At 36.2% G+C, this 17,108-nt stretch overlaps 1 protein-coding gene across 1 annotated transcript in view; it reads left to right on the top strand.

Annotated features, from left to right (window-relative positions):
* LOC129002423 (probable helicase with zinc finger domain) overlaps window positions 1–17,108 on the top strand; it is a 30,496-nt gene that overhangs the window by 5,178 nt on the left and 8,210 nt on the right. The window contains exons 3-19 of the mRNA XM_054430206.1: window positions 381–581; window positions 1,335–1,532; window positions 2,130–2,400; window positions 2,861–3,118; window positions 4,812–5,028; window positions 5,868–6,004; window positions 6,816–6,964; window positions 7,452–7,561; window positions 8,813–9,039; window positions 11,104–11,236; window positions 11,951–12,069; window positions 12,243–12,389; window positions 12,657–12,803; window positions 13,231–13,414; window positions 14,066–14,267; window positions 14,856–15,065; window positions 16,155–16,431. Coding sequence (XP_054286181.1) covers window positions 381–581; window positions 1,335–1,532; window positions 2,130–2,400; window positions 2,861–3,118; window positions 4,812–5,028; window positions 5,868–6,004; window positions 6,816–6,964; window positions 7,452–7,561; window positions 8,813–9,039; window positions 11,104–11,236; window positions 11,951–12,069; window positions 12,243–12,389; window positions 12,657–12,803; window positions 13,231–13,414; window positions 14,066–14,267; window positions 14,856–15,065; window positions 16,155–16,431 — 3,187 coding nt within the window. The remainder of the gene's footprint in view (window positions 1–380; window positions 582–1,334; window positions 1,533–2,129; window positions 2,401–2,860; window positions 3,119–4,811; window positions 5,029–5,867; window positions 6,005–6,815; window positions 6,965–7,451; window positions 7,562–8,812; window positions 9,040–11,103; window positions 11,237–11,950; window positions 12,070–12,242; window positions 12,390–12,656; window positions 12,804–13,230; window positions 13,415–14,065; window positions 14,268–14,855; window positions 15,066–16,154; window positions 16,432–17,108) is intronic.

Raw genomic sequence — 17,108 nt, 5'->3', positions numbered from 1 at the left:
ATGTTCTCAAATCTGCAAATTGGTGTCCGTTTTTGAATCTTAATAATGTTGGTTAAATTGATAACAGCTGAATTTCGCGAAATCTGGATAAGAAAAGTGTTTGACTATGTGGATTCATTATAGCCTAATGTCTAGCCTTCACAAATGGCTGTAGCTTCAGGTACCGGTACAGGAATTTGTGATTTTAATGGCAATGAACTAACTTTTTTTATAAATCTTATTGAAAGATAGTTTTTTTTTTTTGTTTGCAATGCCATCAACAACGTTGTTTTTGTGTTCATCAATTTAATCTTAAGGCCTTCATAAAACTGTATACAAATTTTGTAAGTTTAACTAGAAGGTATAATATTCCACAGATACTCATCAGAGGTTTTTTCCAGATACACCTCAGAAAACTACACGCTGTGTGAGTCTTGGGCAGACAGCGGTGTGTGTAGGTACGGTGCTCAGTGTGTGGAGGCTCATGGGCCTCAGGAACTACAGGAGTGGCGCGAGCGCTTTGAGTACCGACGGATGAAACTGCAGCGAGCCAGCGAGAAGGAGTTGTACGGCAAGTCGTACACAGAACAGCTGCTTGAGAGGTAAGTGTGTGTTCAACATATTTATGTTAAAAGTTGAATCGAGGTTATTGAAATTTTTTGTACCTATAAAATTTTAGAAATAGTGTGTTGTAAAAACGTATATCAGTATTGTCTATTCATTAAAACTAGAGGTTGTCCAGTGGTCAAAAACTCGACCAAAAATATCTAAACTAGGCCTACAGATTTCTCTATTTTCACCCCACGTTGTAAATAAAACATGTGATTGGAATTTCTTCCATTTGTTTTGATTGTCTGTTTATATTTTGTTGTTATTTCGTCACCAGCATGAGACCCATGTAACAAGACCCATGTTAATTTTTTTTAAATTTTGAATTCATTTTTTGTGCTTATGGGCCAAAGGGATTCTGCACACCTACAGAAAAATATCTTTCTAACATTGTGCGTAGATTTTCCCTATGATGCACACAAGCTGGGAAAAAAGGTTTTAAAGAAACATGCTTGCCTATTAATTATAGATCATCAAGGTAGTTGTTACCTGACATTACATATGGCAGCATTACCTTGTCACTGAGTCTCGCGCAAACCGTTAGGCCGCATGAGCTCCTGCCGGCCGCTCTTGTAATATTGAATTCACCGTCTTTGGCTGCAATTTAGTTTAGGCTAACTGACGTTTTAGATGACCGGCTTTGGGATAATTAGCGCTCTACTGTACTTTGGTATAAAGAAGTTAATACCTGACTACATTGATCCAAACCAAGCAGATGTACCTGATGTCAGTGTGTAACATTACAGATGGGTACAGTCAGCAAGTCCTGACAGAGTGATGAGAGAGAGAGTTGATGAAGTGGATGACAACTGCAGCAGTGATCTAACCACCACAGTCAGTACCAAGAGTAGTGAACACGATTGGACCTTCACCCTGCATACAGTATTGCCACTACGAGCTGTTGCTTTGCTCCAGGATGCCCATAGAAATCACTTTCACCTCAAGTAAGTACTGTCATGAAATATAGTTAAAGCTAATTTTGAAACAGGATTTTGTTTTGTCAAATTGTAAAGTCATGAAAAAGAATAAAATTTAGGATGGTGATAGCCTAAATCCATTTTCAAACTACACATGGACGATTGTGTCTGCTACCCTTCCCATGAGGTGGAAAATAACCTTGTCAATAAAAACTGTAGATTTTTGGGTTTTTTATTGACCAGTTTGAGCAACAAACCACAAAATTAAAAAAGACTTTTTCACCAGGGCTCGGGCTTAGAGCATGTTCAAGTTTTAATTGGTAGGACTTGTATAGCAAACCCTGATTAGAATTAACAATATCTTTTTACACAAGCAGATATTGTAAACTAGAGAGATTCCATTCAGTAGCATTTACAAGTTCCAGTTACGGTACCTTGTTTTGAAATTAATGGAAAGACAACTCTGCCAATTGCAGGCTGTGAACTTTATTTTTATAGCACTTGTCATCTGGGTATAGCAGGTACAACTGAGCGAGGAAGTGTAATTTCATTATGGCAAAAAAAAAAGAGAAATAGTTTAATGTTCTGAGTTCATTTTAAAAATCTGAACCGTTTGTTGCGCAGGTTCATATCAACAACTGGAGCCCAATCGGGCAAAACACTAGTCAATATGGAGCTTAACAACGGACAAGAATGGACCTGTTCTGGTGACGAAGTTAATGAGTTGAATGAAACACTAGAACATGTGGTGAAAGTAGGGTTTACCACGGACATCTTCGGCACCTTTCGTCAGTCATTGGTGTTTGACGTTGGCAATGAACCAGTTCTCGTCAAACACCTCTGTGTTGATGTTATCCCAGTCACAGATGCTGATAAGATCAAGGAAATTAAAAAGGTTATTTGATTCTGTGTTTAAAATTGTTTAAATTTAGTAGGCCTACTTTAAAAAGCTTGGGTACATATACAAACAGATTAACTACATTGAAAACATAAACTACCTTCTTCATGATTATTGATCTATTTTGTTCTTAGTTACAGGCAAAAAATACATTACTTATCTCTTATCTCCTTTGTAATTTAATGAAATGAATAAATCAGTATGTACATTTATATATTGAATGTTAATGTTAAAAATGTCTTTTCATTATTGTCATGTTTTCTATTTCTATGTTTTTATATACATTGTTATTTTGATGGGTATTTGTTGTATATCTAGTTATTTTCTGTGCATGTAATTAATACTGTACGTAAATAAATAGTCCACTAATTTTGCATTGTACCTGAATGTTTGCGAGGTAAAATTAAATTTTATGGATATTTTCAATAGGAAATTACCATAAAATTTGTCTGCTCAGGAGCTTGTGCTATCAACGGCTGAGAGATGGGACAAGTCAGATGTCAAGATTGTTACGTTCACTTCTCCTGTGGTGATGATGTCGTCAACCACAGACAACGCAAGGGAGTTGGAACTGCTGGCCGCTTACCCAATGCCACGAGCCGAGACGTTCACTCTGACCCAGTCCACCATCAGTGAGAAGAAGCTGACGCGCAATAACTACCGAGCGAGAATGCACGAACTGCTATGTGTAGAGGAGATGGCTAGATATGAGCAGGTAAAATTCAATTGTTTTTTGTATCTGAACAATTTTTAGTTTTTGAACTCTGTAGAAAATATAAGGCTAATGGAGGTTTATCTAGAATGTTATTCTTTGAATCTTTTTAAAATATATTTTTTAGCATTTCTGTGGTACCTATTAATGAATTAATTAATTGATTTGTCCACTAATATAATGCAATCAATAAGTATAATAATTGCTATGTATGCATTGATATGTCTGGTTGTTTTCAATAGGCTTAGTTGAAATGGTGGACAACTTTTAACCACCGCTTTACAAAAGTTTTAGCTTTGATTTTTTTCAACATGCCAATAATATTAAAACATTTAACTTTCACAAGTTTTTAGTAATTTTGAGTTTTGAGGCACCTAGAAGTAGCCTACATGTGCAAGCAATAGCCCATTGTTTTAGAATAAATTTTACTTAAATCAGAAGGTTTTCAAGTAATTATTATTGACTTAAACATTTAGGTTTTAATAATATAACCATCCAACATTTTTTGAATGTTAAATATGGTATACTAACACCTAATTAGTTTCAGAATTTTGAAATTATTGTATCAAAGCTCAACTATTCTAGGTGCCTGGGGAAACCGAAAACCACCTATCTAGTATAGTTTGACTGAGTTTCTTTTTCCCGATGTTAAATTTATAGCCAGCTTTTTTATCAAAATTGTCGTAGTTGGTGTGAGCCACCTACAGATTGCGCTGATCTAAAATACTAAATCCTGCCGAATACACAATCTTTTTAACCAAGTCAAACTTAGGGAATGACTTATGATGAGTTATAGCAACTGTTATGACCCATCAACCTGGTCAGCAACAAAAAATAAGGTATAAAATAGAATTTTAGACACTAGCGCATTCTGTGACTGGCTCACACAACTACATTCATTTTTAATAAAAACTTGGCTACAGCTGGTCCATATGGATGGAAAGTCAACTTCAATATCCAATAGTCAATGGTAATACTATTCTGTTTTTAGCTACTTTAGTTTAACCATAGACTAACCAACACAAGTAGACTTCTCATCCCATTGTAAATTTTGAAGCACGTTTTTCGTGTCTAGTTCATGTACGTGACACATGGGCGCTAGTGTCGACGAAACTTTGTTTCTATTATTTTAGGGTTAATTTCTTGATTTGTGCTTTACTGTTTGGTTATATAACTAGGGGACAGGTTATTGTTTATGATTAGATTGTATTATTTGGTTAAACGAGGTCTTAAATGGCTGTAATAACGGGAAACAAATTATAAACAAAACACGACCTCTACAGAAAACCGTACAGAACTAACAATAAAATTGTCTTCAGCTGTTCCATAAGGATGAGAAATCTACTAAGGGAGTATGTTTTATCTATGGTTTAACTAACTTAAAACTATTTTACATAAAAGCAATAAATTGTTTTGATATTTATTTTATTGCACAAACTTTTAAATCTCAATTTTAATAAAATATAATTCAAGAATAATCAGCCTTCTGGATTTCTGCAAAGGACACTTGACTCATAGTGGTATTATCATCATTACCTTTGTTTATTCTAACAGACAGTTTCAAACTTAAACTGAAATTAATAACTATTATTAAATAGTTTAATTTAATTAGTCTTTCATATTGTAACTGTCGGCTTTTTATTCAAGGAAATATTGAAAATAATAAATTTCCTAAGATGTATTATTTGTTTGTCAGGTGGCGAGGTATAACCTAAGTACCCGACTGAAGCTGGCCAACTGTTATTTGCTGTCGCCCAGTGGTGTTGCCGCCTCCACTGCCAAGTACGCCCACAACGGAGAGTTGTTTGCCCTCATGACGCTCGGCAAGGACATCTCGGAAGACACCAGCGCCGGGAGACTCATACTCAACAACTGCAGTACTGTGTTGCTGTCCCCTCCCTTACCAGATGATGGTGAGTGCTACAATCTTCCTTCATATTCTAGGCCGGAACCATGTACACATTACTTCAGGCTAGTGATAGGCTAGAGTTGCAGCATCATCACATAAAGTGTTTGGTGAGATTTGAACCTAGGGGACCGCATTCTACCTCTAAACTAGCTCGCTTCTCGTAAATATTTAGAACTGAACTTTAAAATTAACTTGTGAATCAAGAATGTAGGCCGAATGGCTAACAAAGTAGACAGATGTAATGGATGATAGATATATACAATAGAAGTTCAAATAGATGGACAATTAGAGCAGCATGTTTATGAAAAATCTAAGTAATGATAGAAATATACTTTTCCTACAGTTACCTAACAATGTACATGTTCTCTCACTGATTTGAGAAAGCAAAGTGGCCAATTCGCTCATCAGTGAGATGTATAAATCATTGAAATATTTAAGATATCACAATAACAATTTTTACTGCATTATTGTACAGAATTAACGAGCCACCTTAACTCATTAGCCTAGTGGCTGAAGGGAATCTATAAATATGAATGACAAGATGGGGACAGAAGTTACCATGCAAAAAAGTCAAGATTATTAAATTCTTTAAAATATGTATTAAAATATTTTCTGTTTTCTAATTATTATACTTTGCCGGCACATACATACATACATAAATGGGTGTGAATTTGAACGGATGTTGTTTTTGACCTCTGGGGACATCAAAACGACAAAGTAAATGGTCCTGGGTGTGTAGGTGTTACCATGAGACCTACGGTAAAAGCTTATCTCCGATGTGGGAAATTTGCCAATATACAACAAAACTATAGGCAGTTGTGATAATTTCAACTTTTTTTTTAGAAAACCAAAGTGAATTGGACAAAAATGGTGAAAAAAAACCAAAAAGGACTGTTTACGAAGCTTTGATTGAAGACAAGGGCAAGAATGTAATTTACCTCAGATTATCTGCACCCACTGTGTCCATGTTGGAATTAAAGGTAAGTAAAGTTAATAAAATTGATTAATTTAATTTGCAAGTAGTGTCTGTTAGCAGAGTAACTCGAGATTTGAAGCTTTTGTATGTGGGTTTTTGACATATTGTGACTCAGACGTTATTATTTCAAGGAATGATTTATTTGGCTGAAAAATATATCACAGAATAATTTTAGAGAGAGTCATTAATGTTGATCACAATAAAATTAATCCCAAAGGAATGATTTCTTAATAATGTAGGCTACGTCATATACTTACAAGACAACAACAAATATGACAGTCAATTTCTAATTAAAATTCAAAACATTTGGACACTAACTGTACTATTCTTTTTACATTACCACAAATGAATTATGTAAAATATTTTGCTACAATCATTGACTTATAGGTACAATATCTTGAAGTAGACATTCCATTTCCTGTTAAATTTGTAGCCGGTCTTAGAATAAAAACTAACTTAGTATTAACTTATTGTTATTGCATCGTTCCTGATCGACTACCGGTCTTATAACTAAAATAAAAAGAAGATCTACAGCTTTTTCAATAATCTTATCTTTGAGAGAAACCTTGCTGGCTATAGCAGGTCCATATGGTATGTACACATCAATATCTAAAGACATAAATAGCATTCGGAACACGAACGTTCGTAATACTTGCTCTAATATAACAAAAGAGTTAATGTAAAATATTATAAGAGCGCAGACGTTTTCAGAAAGCTAGCCACAAACTTGCTCAGTTTTAGACAGGATAATTTTTAAAATTGTAAAAAGTATATTATTAGTTATGAAACCGTTTTAACAATTTTTTTCATTACAGAATGACACAGAGTTTACAATGGAAGTGCAGTTCCAACTGAATCGAGTCCCGTACTGTGAGTGGCACCACGCCATAGACAAGATTGCCGACTTTAGAATCATATTTCCAGAGACCTTCATGGAACCCACAATTCCATGGACCCCACAAAGGTTAATTTTGTCAGGCTACCTAAATTGTTCAGCATTTTAATATTAAATTGTAAGTCTTTAACTTGTAAGTATATTTTTTTACTATGCCAGAGTCAGTATAATTAATTAAGTAAGTAGGTACATATTTTAAAGAGATATACTTATAATTAATTGCAAGTTAGAAATAAAAGTCATAGATAAAATTTTGTATAATGCAAAGTATAAACAACCTTATAATCATTTTTAACCAATCTTTATTTTGAAAACTTTTACCAAATCAAAAGTTAATGATAAATACCTAAATAATTCTGTAGATGAGTGACTAAGTTTTTTTTTAACTTATCAGCATAATTTAAAAAAAAATATATATTCAGTCAATATTCTTTCCATTCCTCAAACTTGATTGTTTTTCTACTTTATATTTAATGTTTTACCGTGTTTTAATTTTTGTGGTTTTTATTTTTTTCCAGTGAGTTAATAAATCAAAGATTAATTTTGTATGTGACAGCAGGCAGTGGAGTGAAACTTTGGACGCTAAACTTAACTTGAAGCAGAAAGAAGCAGTGGTTGCAATCACTACTCCAGTCAGCATCCCACTTCCTCCTATACTCATCATTGGTAAATAAATTCTTTACGGTCTCAAATATATTCATGCTCACAATTCTTAGTCAATAAATTATGTCCTTACTCATGTTTCTTTGGTGACTCAGACATTTATGGTTTTTTTATACCAGTGTTGGGTAGTATTGTGTGACATATTTTGCTGTGTGAGAGTAGCAGCGTTATGTGTTTATGAAGTATCTAAGACCATGCACAGTAATATTGTAATATTTGTGTATATTTTTGCTCCTCAATTATTCCAAATCCAGCTAAATGTCTTTTCCACAGAATCAAACAAACCGAATGTGGGTTTTAAACTGTAAAATCAATTTCCCAACTAATATTGAATGTAATTTGAAAACAGGGATAGCTGAAGGAACTTTTATAATTACTCGACATTTTATAAAATATATGAGCCTCTACCACTTTGAATAATATCAAATCCTTTATTTGAAATCATTTTTGTGATGGTAAGTCAATGTTATTTGAGGGAACATTGAAGACAATGTCTATCATGATTAGAAATATCAAGTTTGGTGATCTGAAATTTGATCCTGTTCTCAAGGGAGAAAGTACCCAAAACATAGCAAGCCAAGTATCAATGAACACAGCCGAAGCTAGAAAATCACCCAAAGAAATGTAAAGTAGAGCCTAAAAACCTGAAAGAAAATATCAATTAGTATAAATAGAGGGTAGGGAAAAAGAATTGGCGTGTCTGCACAAAATATGCAAAACTCAATATTGTTTTTCTTGTTTTGACTACTGTATAGTTCTCTGTGTGAGTTTCTTATTGCAACATTCCACCTTTGCCTACGTTTATGTACAGTAGACTCCCTCTTATCCGGACTCCTCGGGACCGAGGCCAGTCCGGATACCGGTTAAACCGACGTCCCCAAAAATTCATAAAAACGGATTGTTTAAATGCGTATTTGACTTAAATTTACGAGATGTATTTAGACACGTGATCACTGGTCTCAAATATTTCACACGAGAACGGTTGTTTTAGTACCACCCACTTCTTCCGGTGCTGATAAAAATTGTCTGGCTAAAGAGATGTCATTTCCGCCGAGTGTATTCCGGTGTCCGGATAAGAGGGAGTCTACTGTACTTACTAATCCTGTTAGATTTTACGCACTTTATCACTTGAGGACAAGGTCAGATTCCACGTTCTGTAACATTGTAAAAACCTTTTTTATTACTATTAGTGATTGTCATCTGCAGCAATCCCTTCAAACATTATGAAATGTTTACCGATTGTTGTTTTACCAGGTCCATTTGGCACCGGCAAGACGTACACTCTGGCACAAGCCATCAAAGAAGTGCTGCTGCAGCCAAACACTAGAGTGTTAGTCTGTACACACTCCAACTCTGCTGCTGATCTGTACATCAAGGACTACCTCCACCCCTACGTAGAGGCAGGTCACGAGGAGGCGAGACCACTCAGGATATACTACCACAAGCGCTGGGTCGCCACCGTCAACCAGACTGTACAGAAGGTGAGCTTTATAGGGTAGCCGAGTGGTTATGGCGTTCAGTTGTTTATCAGAAAATCACCGATTCAATTAAAAAAAATATTGTTTGTAGCTTTTAGATGATTCATATTTGACTTGATGATTGAGGTCTGGATAAATGATTCTAGTTAAAGAAATAGTAGGGTTTTAGTAAGTAAAGGTGCTGTACAAGGCATTTCACACGTCAATCCACACTATATCCTACCTTAATACAGTAGACTCCCTCTTATCCGGACTCCTCGGAACCGAGGCCAGTCAGGATAACAGTTTTACCGGTTAAACCACAGTCCCAAAAAACTTGTTAAATCAGACCGTTTACTGTGATATTAGACTTAAATTTAGGAGATCATTGTATTTTGACACATGATCACTGGTCTCAAATCTTTCCCACGAGATCAGTTGTTTCAGTACTGCCCACTTCCTGCCGATCTAGACCGGTTAAACCAATGTGCTGATAAAAATTTTCCTGCTAAAGAGATGTCATTTCCGCCAAGTGTAGTCCTATTAAACTGATGTCTGGTTAAAAAGTGTTCGGATAAGAGGGAGTCTACTGTATTTGTGTTAAAATACTCCAAGTTGCGTCCCCATCTTAGTTAGTAATATAATGGTAATAATAACATATTTACGGTTTTTTTCATGCTAATTTTTTGTTCATGATTTGCATCAGGGTGAGAACACAAAATGGTGTGGTTCTTTTAATGTTTCTAACTACTGTATTGGTTATAGAATCTCAATTTTAACTCTTTTATACATCACTCACCCCCCACCGCTCACTGCTCTACCCAAGGTTTACAATGGGGTGAAAAAGCAGAAGAGAATAATTAATTGCGTTTCTTAAATGTACTATTGAAAAAAGTTACAAACCAATTATTGGCTACAAACAAAGCTTGACTGAACAAATTTGCTTTATTAAATTACAAATGCACAGAGCTTTTGGGGTGGATTAAGTTTAATCTGATCAGCAGTTTGAATAAAGTGAACATTTATTAAAATACTAGCTGTACCCGCGGGCTTTGCCCCGCTTAACTTCATAAGTATTCGCATGGCTCAATCACGTCCTGGTTGAAGTTTGTTCTCTACGCTCACTCACCTTCTGGTTGGAAATCGTTTGCTGCGCTCACTTGTTTTCAGGTTAGCTCGTTCGCTACGCTTACTCGCCTCCAGGTTGATTTTCGTTGGCACGCTCACTCACCTTTTGGTTGCAAATTAGCTGTTGTCATAAATTAAAAAATTCATCCCTTTTATTGTTTATAATACAGTACTTTGATAAAGGTTTTTATGTTTTAATATTTAACATTGGAGAATTTAAACGTTGTTCAGTGCACAGGTGTGCTGAGATTGGGGTTTAATACATTTGGACTTATTCAAAAGTAAAATAGTTTTCTGTGCTGCAATCTGTAGAAACACTGTGGCACTATTTCAAATCATGACTAATTCTAATACAGAATGTTGTGATTATTCAAACCTACAAAACAGTTGGTGAAAGTAAACATCTGCTTTTAAATTATATTTATTTGTAAACATTGTAGATCAAAAAGTCTGACATTGGCCCACTTAAAACCCTCTGGGGCAGAGCCCTTTTGATAGATCTGCACCAAACTTCACTCGAACCATCCTTGAAAGATGCTTAATAATGCCTGAAAGTTTCATTACAATCTGTCTAGCGGTTTCGGAGTCCATAACGTATGTACACACACACACACATACATACATAGTTCCTCTTTTATAGATATAGATAAATAGTGCAAATGTAAGTAATTGTAATTTTATTTGTTATTCGAACCAATATTTTCTTTCCAACGCTGCATCTTGAATCTTAAAATCCACAGTGCTCAGCCTGGGGGTCTTTTTAGAACATGAATAGGCTTATGTGGAGGCTGGGTTCATGTTGTATTACTTTGTTACATATGAGGTTCAGTTAGTCCAGTAGTTTGTGCAGTTACTCGGAACAAACAAATAAACACACAGTAAGCAGGAACCACCTCTACTTTTAATGTCAATAAAAAACAAGACTGATTTGTTGTCAATGTAATATAATCTTTTTCCCAGTATTGTCTGATCGAGAACAACAATGGAGTAAGAACATTCAAGGTCGCTACGCTGCAAGAGATCATGAAACACCGAGTTATCGTAGTGACCCTCTCCATCTCCATGAACCTGTCCAACATCGGGCTAAACAAAGGTAGGCTAAACGCTCAACCAGATTAATGTGATTATAGTTTCTAAATAGTAGTGTTCGTAGAATGAGTACCCAAATACAAATCGAAAATAATAAAATAAATTATCATGATGAGCTTTTAATTTTAATTACTGAAGAAATCATAAGGGTTTATCCGCCATAAATATGGATTATTCGTATTAAGCTACAACTATTCAATTAGTGTTTGTAACAGATCTGAAAAAGTGTTGGTGATGTTTCCTTATAAAGCGTAAATTATTCCTTACAATCACCTACATAATCAATTTCTGACAAATTCTTATACCAAGAATCAAATCAAATCAAATACATTTATTTCCATTCGGTACAATAAAGTACAATAGGATAGGTCAGATTGCATTTCACAAATTGTTATGAAGCAAATTAGAAATCTCTTTAGACATCTAGTTCGTCTCCCATGAGTCATACAAACACATTCTGAAATGTATTGCAATAGTATAGGGTGGAGAAAAAACAGCAAATAGATTAAAACTATGTGCATACTGCACAGTACGGTATAACCTTACTTACTTAGTAATATAGAGGGAAGTATTGATTTTGTTTAAGGTTAGAGCGTCTAGTTTTGGCAGAAATGGTAAAGTGGACTATATACTGCTCCATGGTTTTTCTTTTAAACAATAACAAATTCCACTATAAACTATTATATTCTGTTGAGTTGAAACTGTCCGTGGTTTTCAGGACATTTTTCACACATTCTGCTGGATGAAGCTGCTCAGGCCATGGAGTGTGAGGCTATCATGCCTTTGGCTCTGGCTAACGAAGACACTAGAATAGTCCTGGCAGGAGACCATATGCAGGTCAGTTATATTAATTCGCCGAATGCTGTGTTTTTTAGCCGTCTTGCCGCAACAACTGGAAAATACATCCCTGTTTGATCTTAAGTATCATACTAACATTCAAAATTGTTAAATAACTGTTTCACACCATTAACATTTTTTTAAATAGTGAACTAATAATTGTCTTTTTTCAGCTAAGTCCAGAGTTGTTTTCACAACTAGCCAAAGAACGTCAACTGCACGTGTCCCTGCTTGAACGACTTTACGACCACTACCCCCCAAACTTTCCTTGCAAGATACTTCTCTGTGAGAACTATCGAGCCCATGAGGCCATTATTCAGGTATCTGTTATTCTTTCACTTAATTATTTTCAAAATTGTCTTTTATAACTGAGACATATTCGCTTGCTGCAATGTAACACTTCTTTTAAGTCATTATATAAACAAAACAATCAAAATAGATCTCTACTTGTTTGTTCACTAAAAAAATACAATGTATAAATGTTGGACTGGTTCTTATAGGTATTAGAAAAATCAAAAACCGTTTAGAATATCACCATAGTAGTTAATAAAAGTATGTGGTCACAATTAATTGTTATTTATTTACAGTTTACTTCTGAGCTGTTTTACGACCAAAAACTGATAAGCAGTGGGAAGCAACCAAAGCATGATAAGTTTTATCCTCTAACATTTTTCACCACTAGAGGAGAAGATGTACAAGACCACAATTCCACAGCGTTCTACAACAATTCTGAGGTAAATTTTAACTTTTGTGCTTTATTCATTAACAGTTTTTATTGGCTATGTGTAAAAACCTCGCTAATATACTTTTGATTGTCTTTCCTTAGCATAGCAATGATTGGTTTGGTTCGTTATCTCTCTTCTATACGTTCTATATGTCCTATATGTCCTCTCCCCCACTCCATTCCACCTACATTTGATTTTTACTACTGACAAATAGCAACTATTCTTCTCCTGAACCTAATCACAACAGATCTTTATGTCAAATCAATGTGCAAAGATTTTGCAGAACAGTTAATCTGAGTTACAGCTCAACTCTTACAAACTGTGTAATAACAAAATGAATTCAGCATTCTATGAATTAATCATCACTCCATCTAGTCATTACTCCATGTAATGCTAAGTCAAGGTCAAATGAGCAGTTTGTGTGCTTGGTGTCCAGGTGTATGAAGTAGTCGAGCGAGTATGTGAGCTGAAGAAGCGGTGGCCAGTCGCGTGGGGCAAGCTGGACGAACACTCCATTGGCATCATGACCCCGTACGCTGACCAGGTGTTCCGCATACGCTCGGAGCTCAGAAAACGGAGGATGGGTGGCATATCGGTGGAGAGGGTGTTAAACGTGCAAGGTCAGTCTGGATATTAATTTAAACTATTCTCAGTAAAAATAGTTTTAGTTTTGTATTCATAGTTATCAGTTGTTGAACCTTGGGCCTATAGCTTACTATGTTATAACTAATCAACCATCTAAGTCTTTACTTTTTTTTTTGTTTATCAAGAGGCAATTGAAAGAAATTGAGATATCAAGTTTATACTGGGTATTCTTCTTAGTTTCAATGAGGTGTGTCATTAGACCGAATTCCATTGAAATCTGAGATGGTCAGGTAAAATTTTATTAACCTTTGAAAGGTATCGTCATACAGCATGACGCTAAGGGTATCAATACGTAAATTTGACGTACTTAGGAATTGCATAGTAAGGCATCGTCATACAGTGTGATACTAAGGGTATTAATACGTAAATTTGACGTACTGCCGGCCGTGTTACCATACACAAGCCGGCCATTTTACTAATGACTGCTGAGAGCACTGCCAGAAGGAAGGTATTGTCGGTTGAGGGGGTGGGGGGTGAGACGCTAAAAATAACTCCCACTACGCCAAATTTACGTGGGATACCCATCTAGGGTTAAAACTCTGTTTTAAATAATTTATTTTTCTATTAAGATTTTTTATTTTTTAAATAATGAAATTCAATTTTTTACATCAAGAGGTTGTTGACAGGCAAGCAGTTCCGAGCGGTGTTCCTGTCAACCGTGAGGACGCGGCGGACATGTGATGCAGATGCAGGTAACAAGAGCAGAGATGAGATGGACTACGGGTTCCTCAGCAACAGTAAGCTACTCAACACTGCCATCACCCGGGCTCAGAGTCTGGTGGCTGTGGTGGGAGATCCTGTAGCTCTGTGTTCCATAGGTCGCTGCAGGTCAGTGCAACAACATACAGTGACGTTAACTCTTCAATGCGGGATTTTTTAACGACCCTGCTACGGTAGTTATTTTTCCCAAATGGCGCCAAACCATCCCTTGTTTTGCCCTCCGCTGTTCGGCATAAGTGTTGGTGACTGGGTGTTGGAAAGTTCATGATTCATACTTTCATCATGAAAATAGAATTTTAAAATACCTAGAGGGCTATCAACTTGAATTTCAGGTCCATATTGACAACTAAATGGTTCATAGTTTACTCATATGAAAACATTTAATCTGTCTCTGTCGTACTCACTACGATTGGGAACAGCTAAAAAGCAACTAATGAACAAGGTCCTATAATATACAATCTTAGACACAATATTTCCATGATTTGTTGTCTGATGACACCCCCTACCGGGTTACGTCATGACGAGCGGGTCTCGTCAAATCGTAAGAGTGACTTAACACGTGACAATAAAGGCTCATCAAACTGCATTTAAGGGTTAGTTCAAGAATAATCCCTTACAAAAAAGATTTCCTGCATGTTTCCAACAATTCAATTCACAATCTTGTTTATATTGGCTATGTGATTTTTTCTGTTGCAGAAAAGTCTGGGAGCGTTTCATAGAGATCTGTAACAGCAACGACAGTCTGTACGGCATCAAATGGTCGTATCTGCGGAGTTTACTCGATGGCGTGGAGCTCAAAAAAACGTACACCCTGAACCCCCTAGCACCCGAGTTTATTCCCAGACAGTTCCAGGCAGAAACATACATTCGGCTGCCGTCCATTCTGGGCATCGCTCCAACCATGAGGTATACAATACAAAGTATTCACCATGAAATGCAATAAAAGAGGAAAATGCACTTGAGCATTTCTCTTGTAAGAGATCTAGTAGACCTTAAATATTTGTTCGAGCGCGATGAATTCTAGTTAATCATCTTGAGGGTGGTGAGGCTGTAACCAAGAGAAAATGATTCAGCTGTGAGAGGTTTTCTCCCCTGTTAGTTTAATTGAGTAAAATATCGCTTGAAGCTGTACGCACTCTCTCAACCAGGCCCACAATCCTCAAATCTGTCTACTTCATGGCGCTCTGCGTTAACATTTTTTTTACTACATTCATTAAGTGTGAGCAGTATCAAAATTAGTTTTGAGTAACCAAGTACAATTAAATCTGAATTGTCTGACATTCTTTAACTCAAAACTTTCTTTTAATAAACCTTTTATAAACACCAAGTAGCACCAAAATATTCTTCAAGTGCTATAGATAGATGTGTGATTGTGCCTTTTTTATCATTTATGTCAAAATGCCAACTCAAATATGTTCTCAAAGATTATTTCTCAATGTTAACCCAAAGATAACAAGGGAAAATAAGTAGGCCTAAACATGTCTTTATTTTGTATGTTCAGATTCTATTTGATTCGTGTAGTAAACGTTGTGTTTTTATTATGTAATTTTGGTCCTTTGTGTTTGGTAATATTTTTTTTAAAAGAATGTTCTTTTGTATTTTATCTTTGAATCTACGTTTTCATAAGTTTATCTCTGGTTCTTGTGAAAAGGGTTATTTAGTATTAATGTTCAAACATTCAGCTATAATCAATAACCCTACAGGGACTTGGTCGCATACGTGTTGGCTTTCAGACTACTGTCATTAGAATGTATTTTTAATGCTTTTTTTATGAAAATAACTTTTCAAGTAGCCTTTTGAAACTGTGCTATGCTGTCTTTGATCATTGTATGTTTAATAAATGATCCAAATAAAATCATCAGTAAGATAGATCATATTTAACACTCTTCCTTTGATCATATTTACCTTAAGAAGTCTCCCTGGTGTGTCATTGCAAATTTTTTTATACAGATAAATTCTTGCACTAGATGTATAATGAAGGTAAAATGTCCACAGGTTTGTCGCACCATATCTCCCGCCCACCCCTATCTACCCTGTGCCGCCCCACCCCGCCTACTTCCCGTCCTACCAGCCTCCACCCACATCCTTCTACCCTCCCCGCCTGCCCCCGGCGCCGGGCCCCTGGGGTGTAAACTACCCACAGATGGTGTCTCCGGGAGCTTGGGTCAAGAAGAAGCAGGAGCTGTCTCCCACTAGACGGGAGGAGGTTCGACCTCCGCCTGGGCTGGTGCCTCCACCACCTCGAGGTCCTGCTTTCTCTCAGCCTCAACTGGTTGGTATTTGGTAATATTTAATTTTTATAGGGGTAGGGGTACAGCTTGTTGGCTTCTTGTAGCCTCCCCTGAATAAGTCAATAGACCTTAATCAAGAATCCTAACAGCTATAGGTCAAGCATTTCTTTTATTTTGTTTTAATTCTGAACATCGTTTAATTTTTTTAAGTTGATGCACCACTGTCTCACTCAGTCTTTGTTAATTACTCCTTTGCCCTAAGAATCACAAATCTGTTAATAAATTTAAATTGGCTTGTGAGTTTCCAGTTAAAATTCTATCACAGAACCCTCCTCACGACTAGTGGGACAGTACAATAACAGCACTCATCATGTTAACACTTCAATTCAGATAAAGTTTGAGAGATATGATGTACACACTACTAGCTGGATGTATACCGAGTGTAGGAGTGCTCTGAAGTTAAGATAGCATTGCCCCATGAGCCGATGCAAAGTGTCTTGTTAAGTTCTGGACAGCCCTTGTTGTAGGTGTGCAAGCAGCTCAATTTTCGAGTAAAGCCTAGCCTACAAGCTCTGGAGAACCGAGCACCAAGTCTCGAGCTCGAGCCAAGCTTTTACAATCACTATGTTATCGGCAAAGATAGTGTGATTGAAAAATTCACATTTTTGGCGTGGTGGCGAGTGACACCAACGCGGAAGATGATTATGATATTTCTGTT

This window comes from Macrosteles quadrilineatus, unplaced genomic scaffold (assembly GCF_028750875.1).
Source record: "Macrosteles quadrilineatus isolate MER2022 unplaced genomic scaffold, UCM_ALF_1.0 Scaffold_9__3_contigs__length_116548681, whole genome shotgun sequence".
NCBI classification, from domain to species: domain Eukaryota; kingdom Metazoa; phylum Arthropoda; class Insecta; order Hemiptera; family Cicadellidae; genus Macrosteles; species Macrosteles quadrilineatus.
Note: the sequence above shows the minus strand (reverse complement) of the source record. Positions and strands in the feature narration are given on the sequence as shown.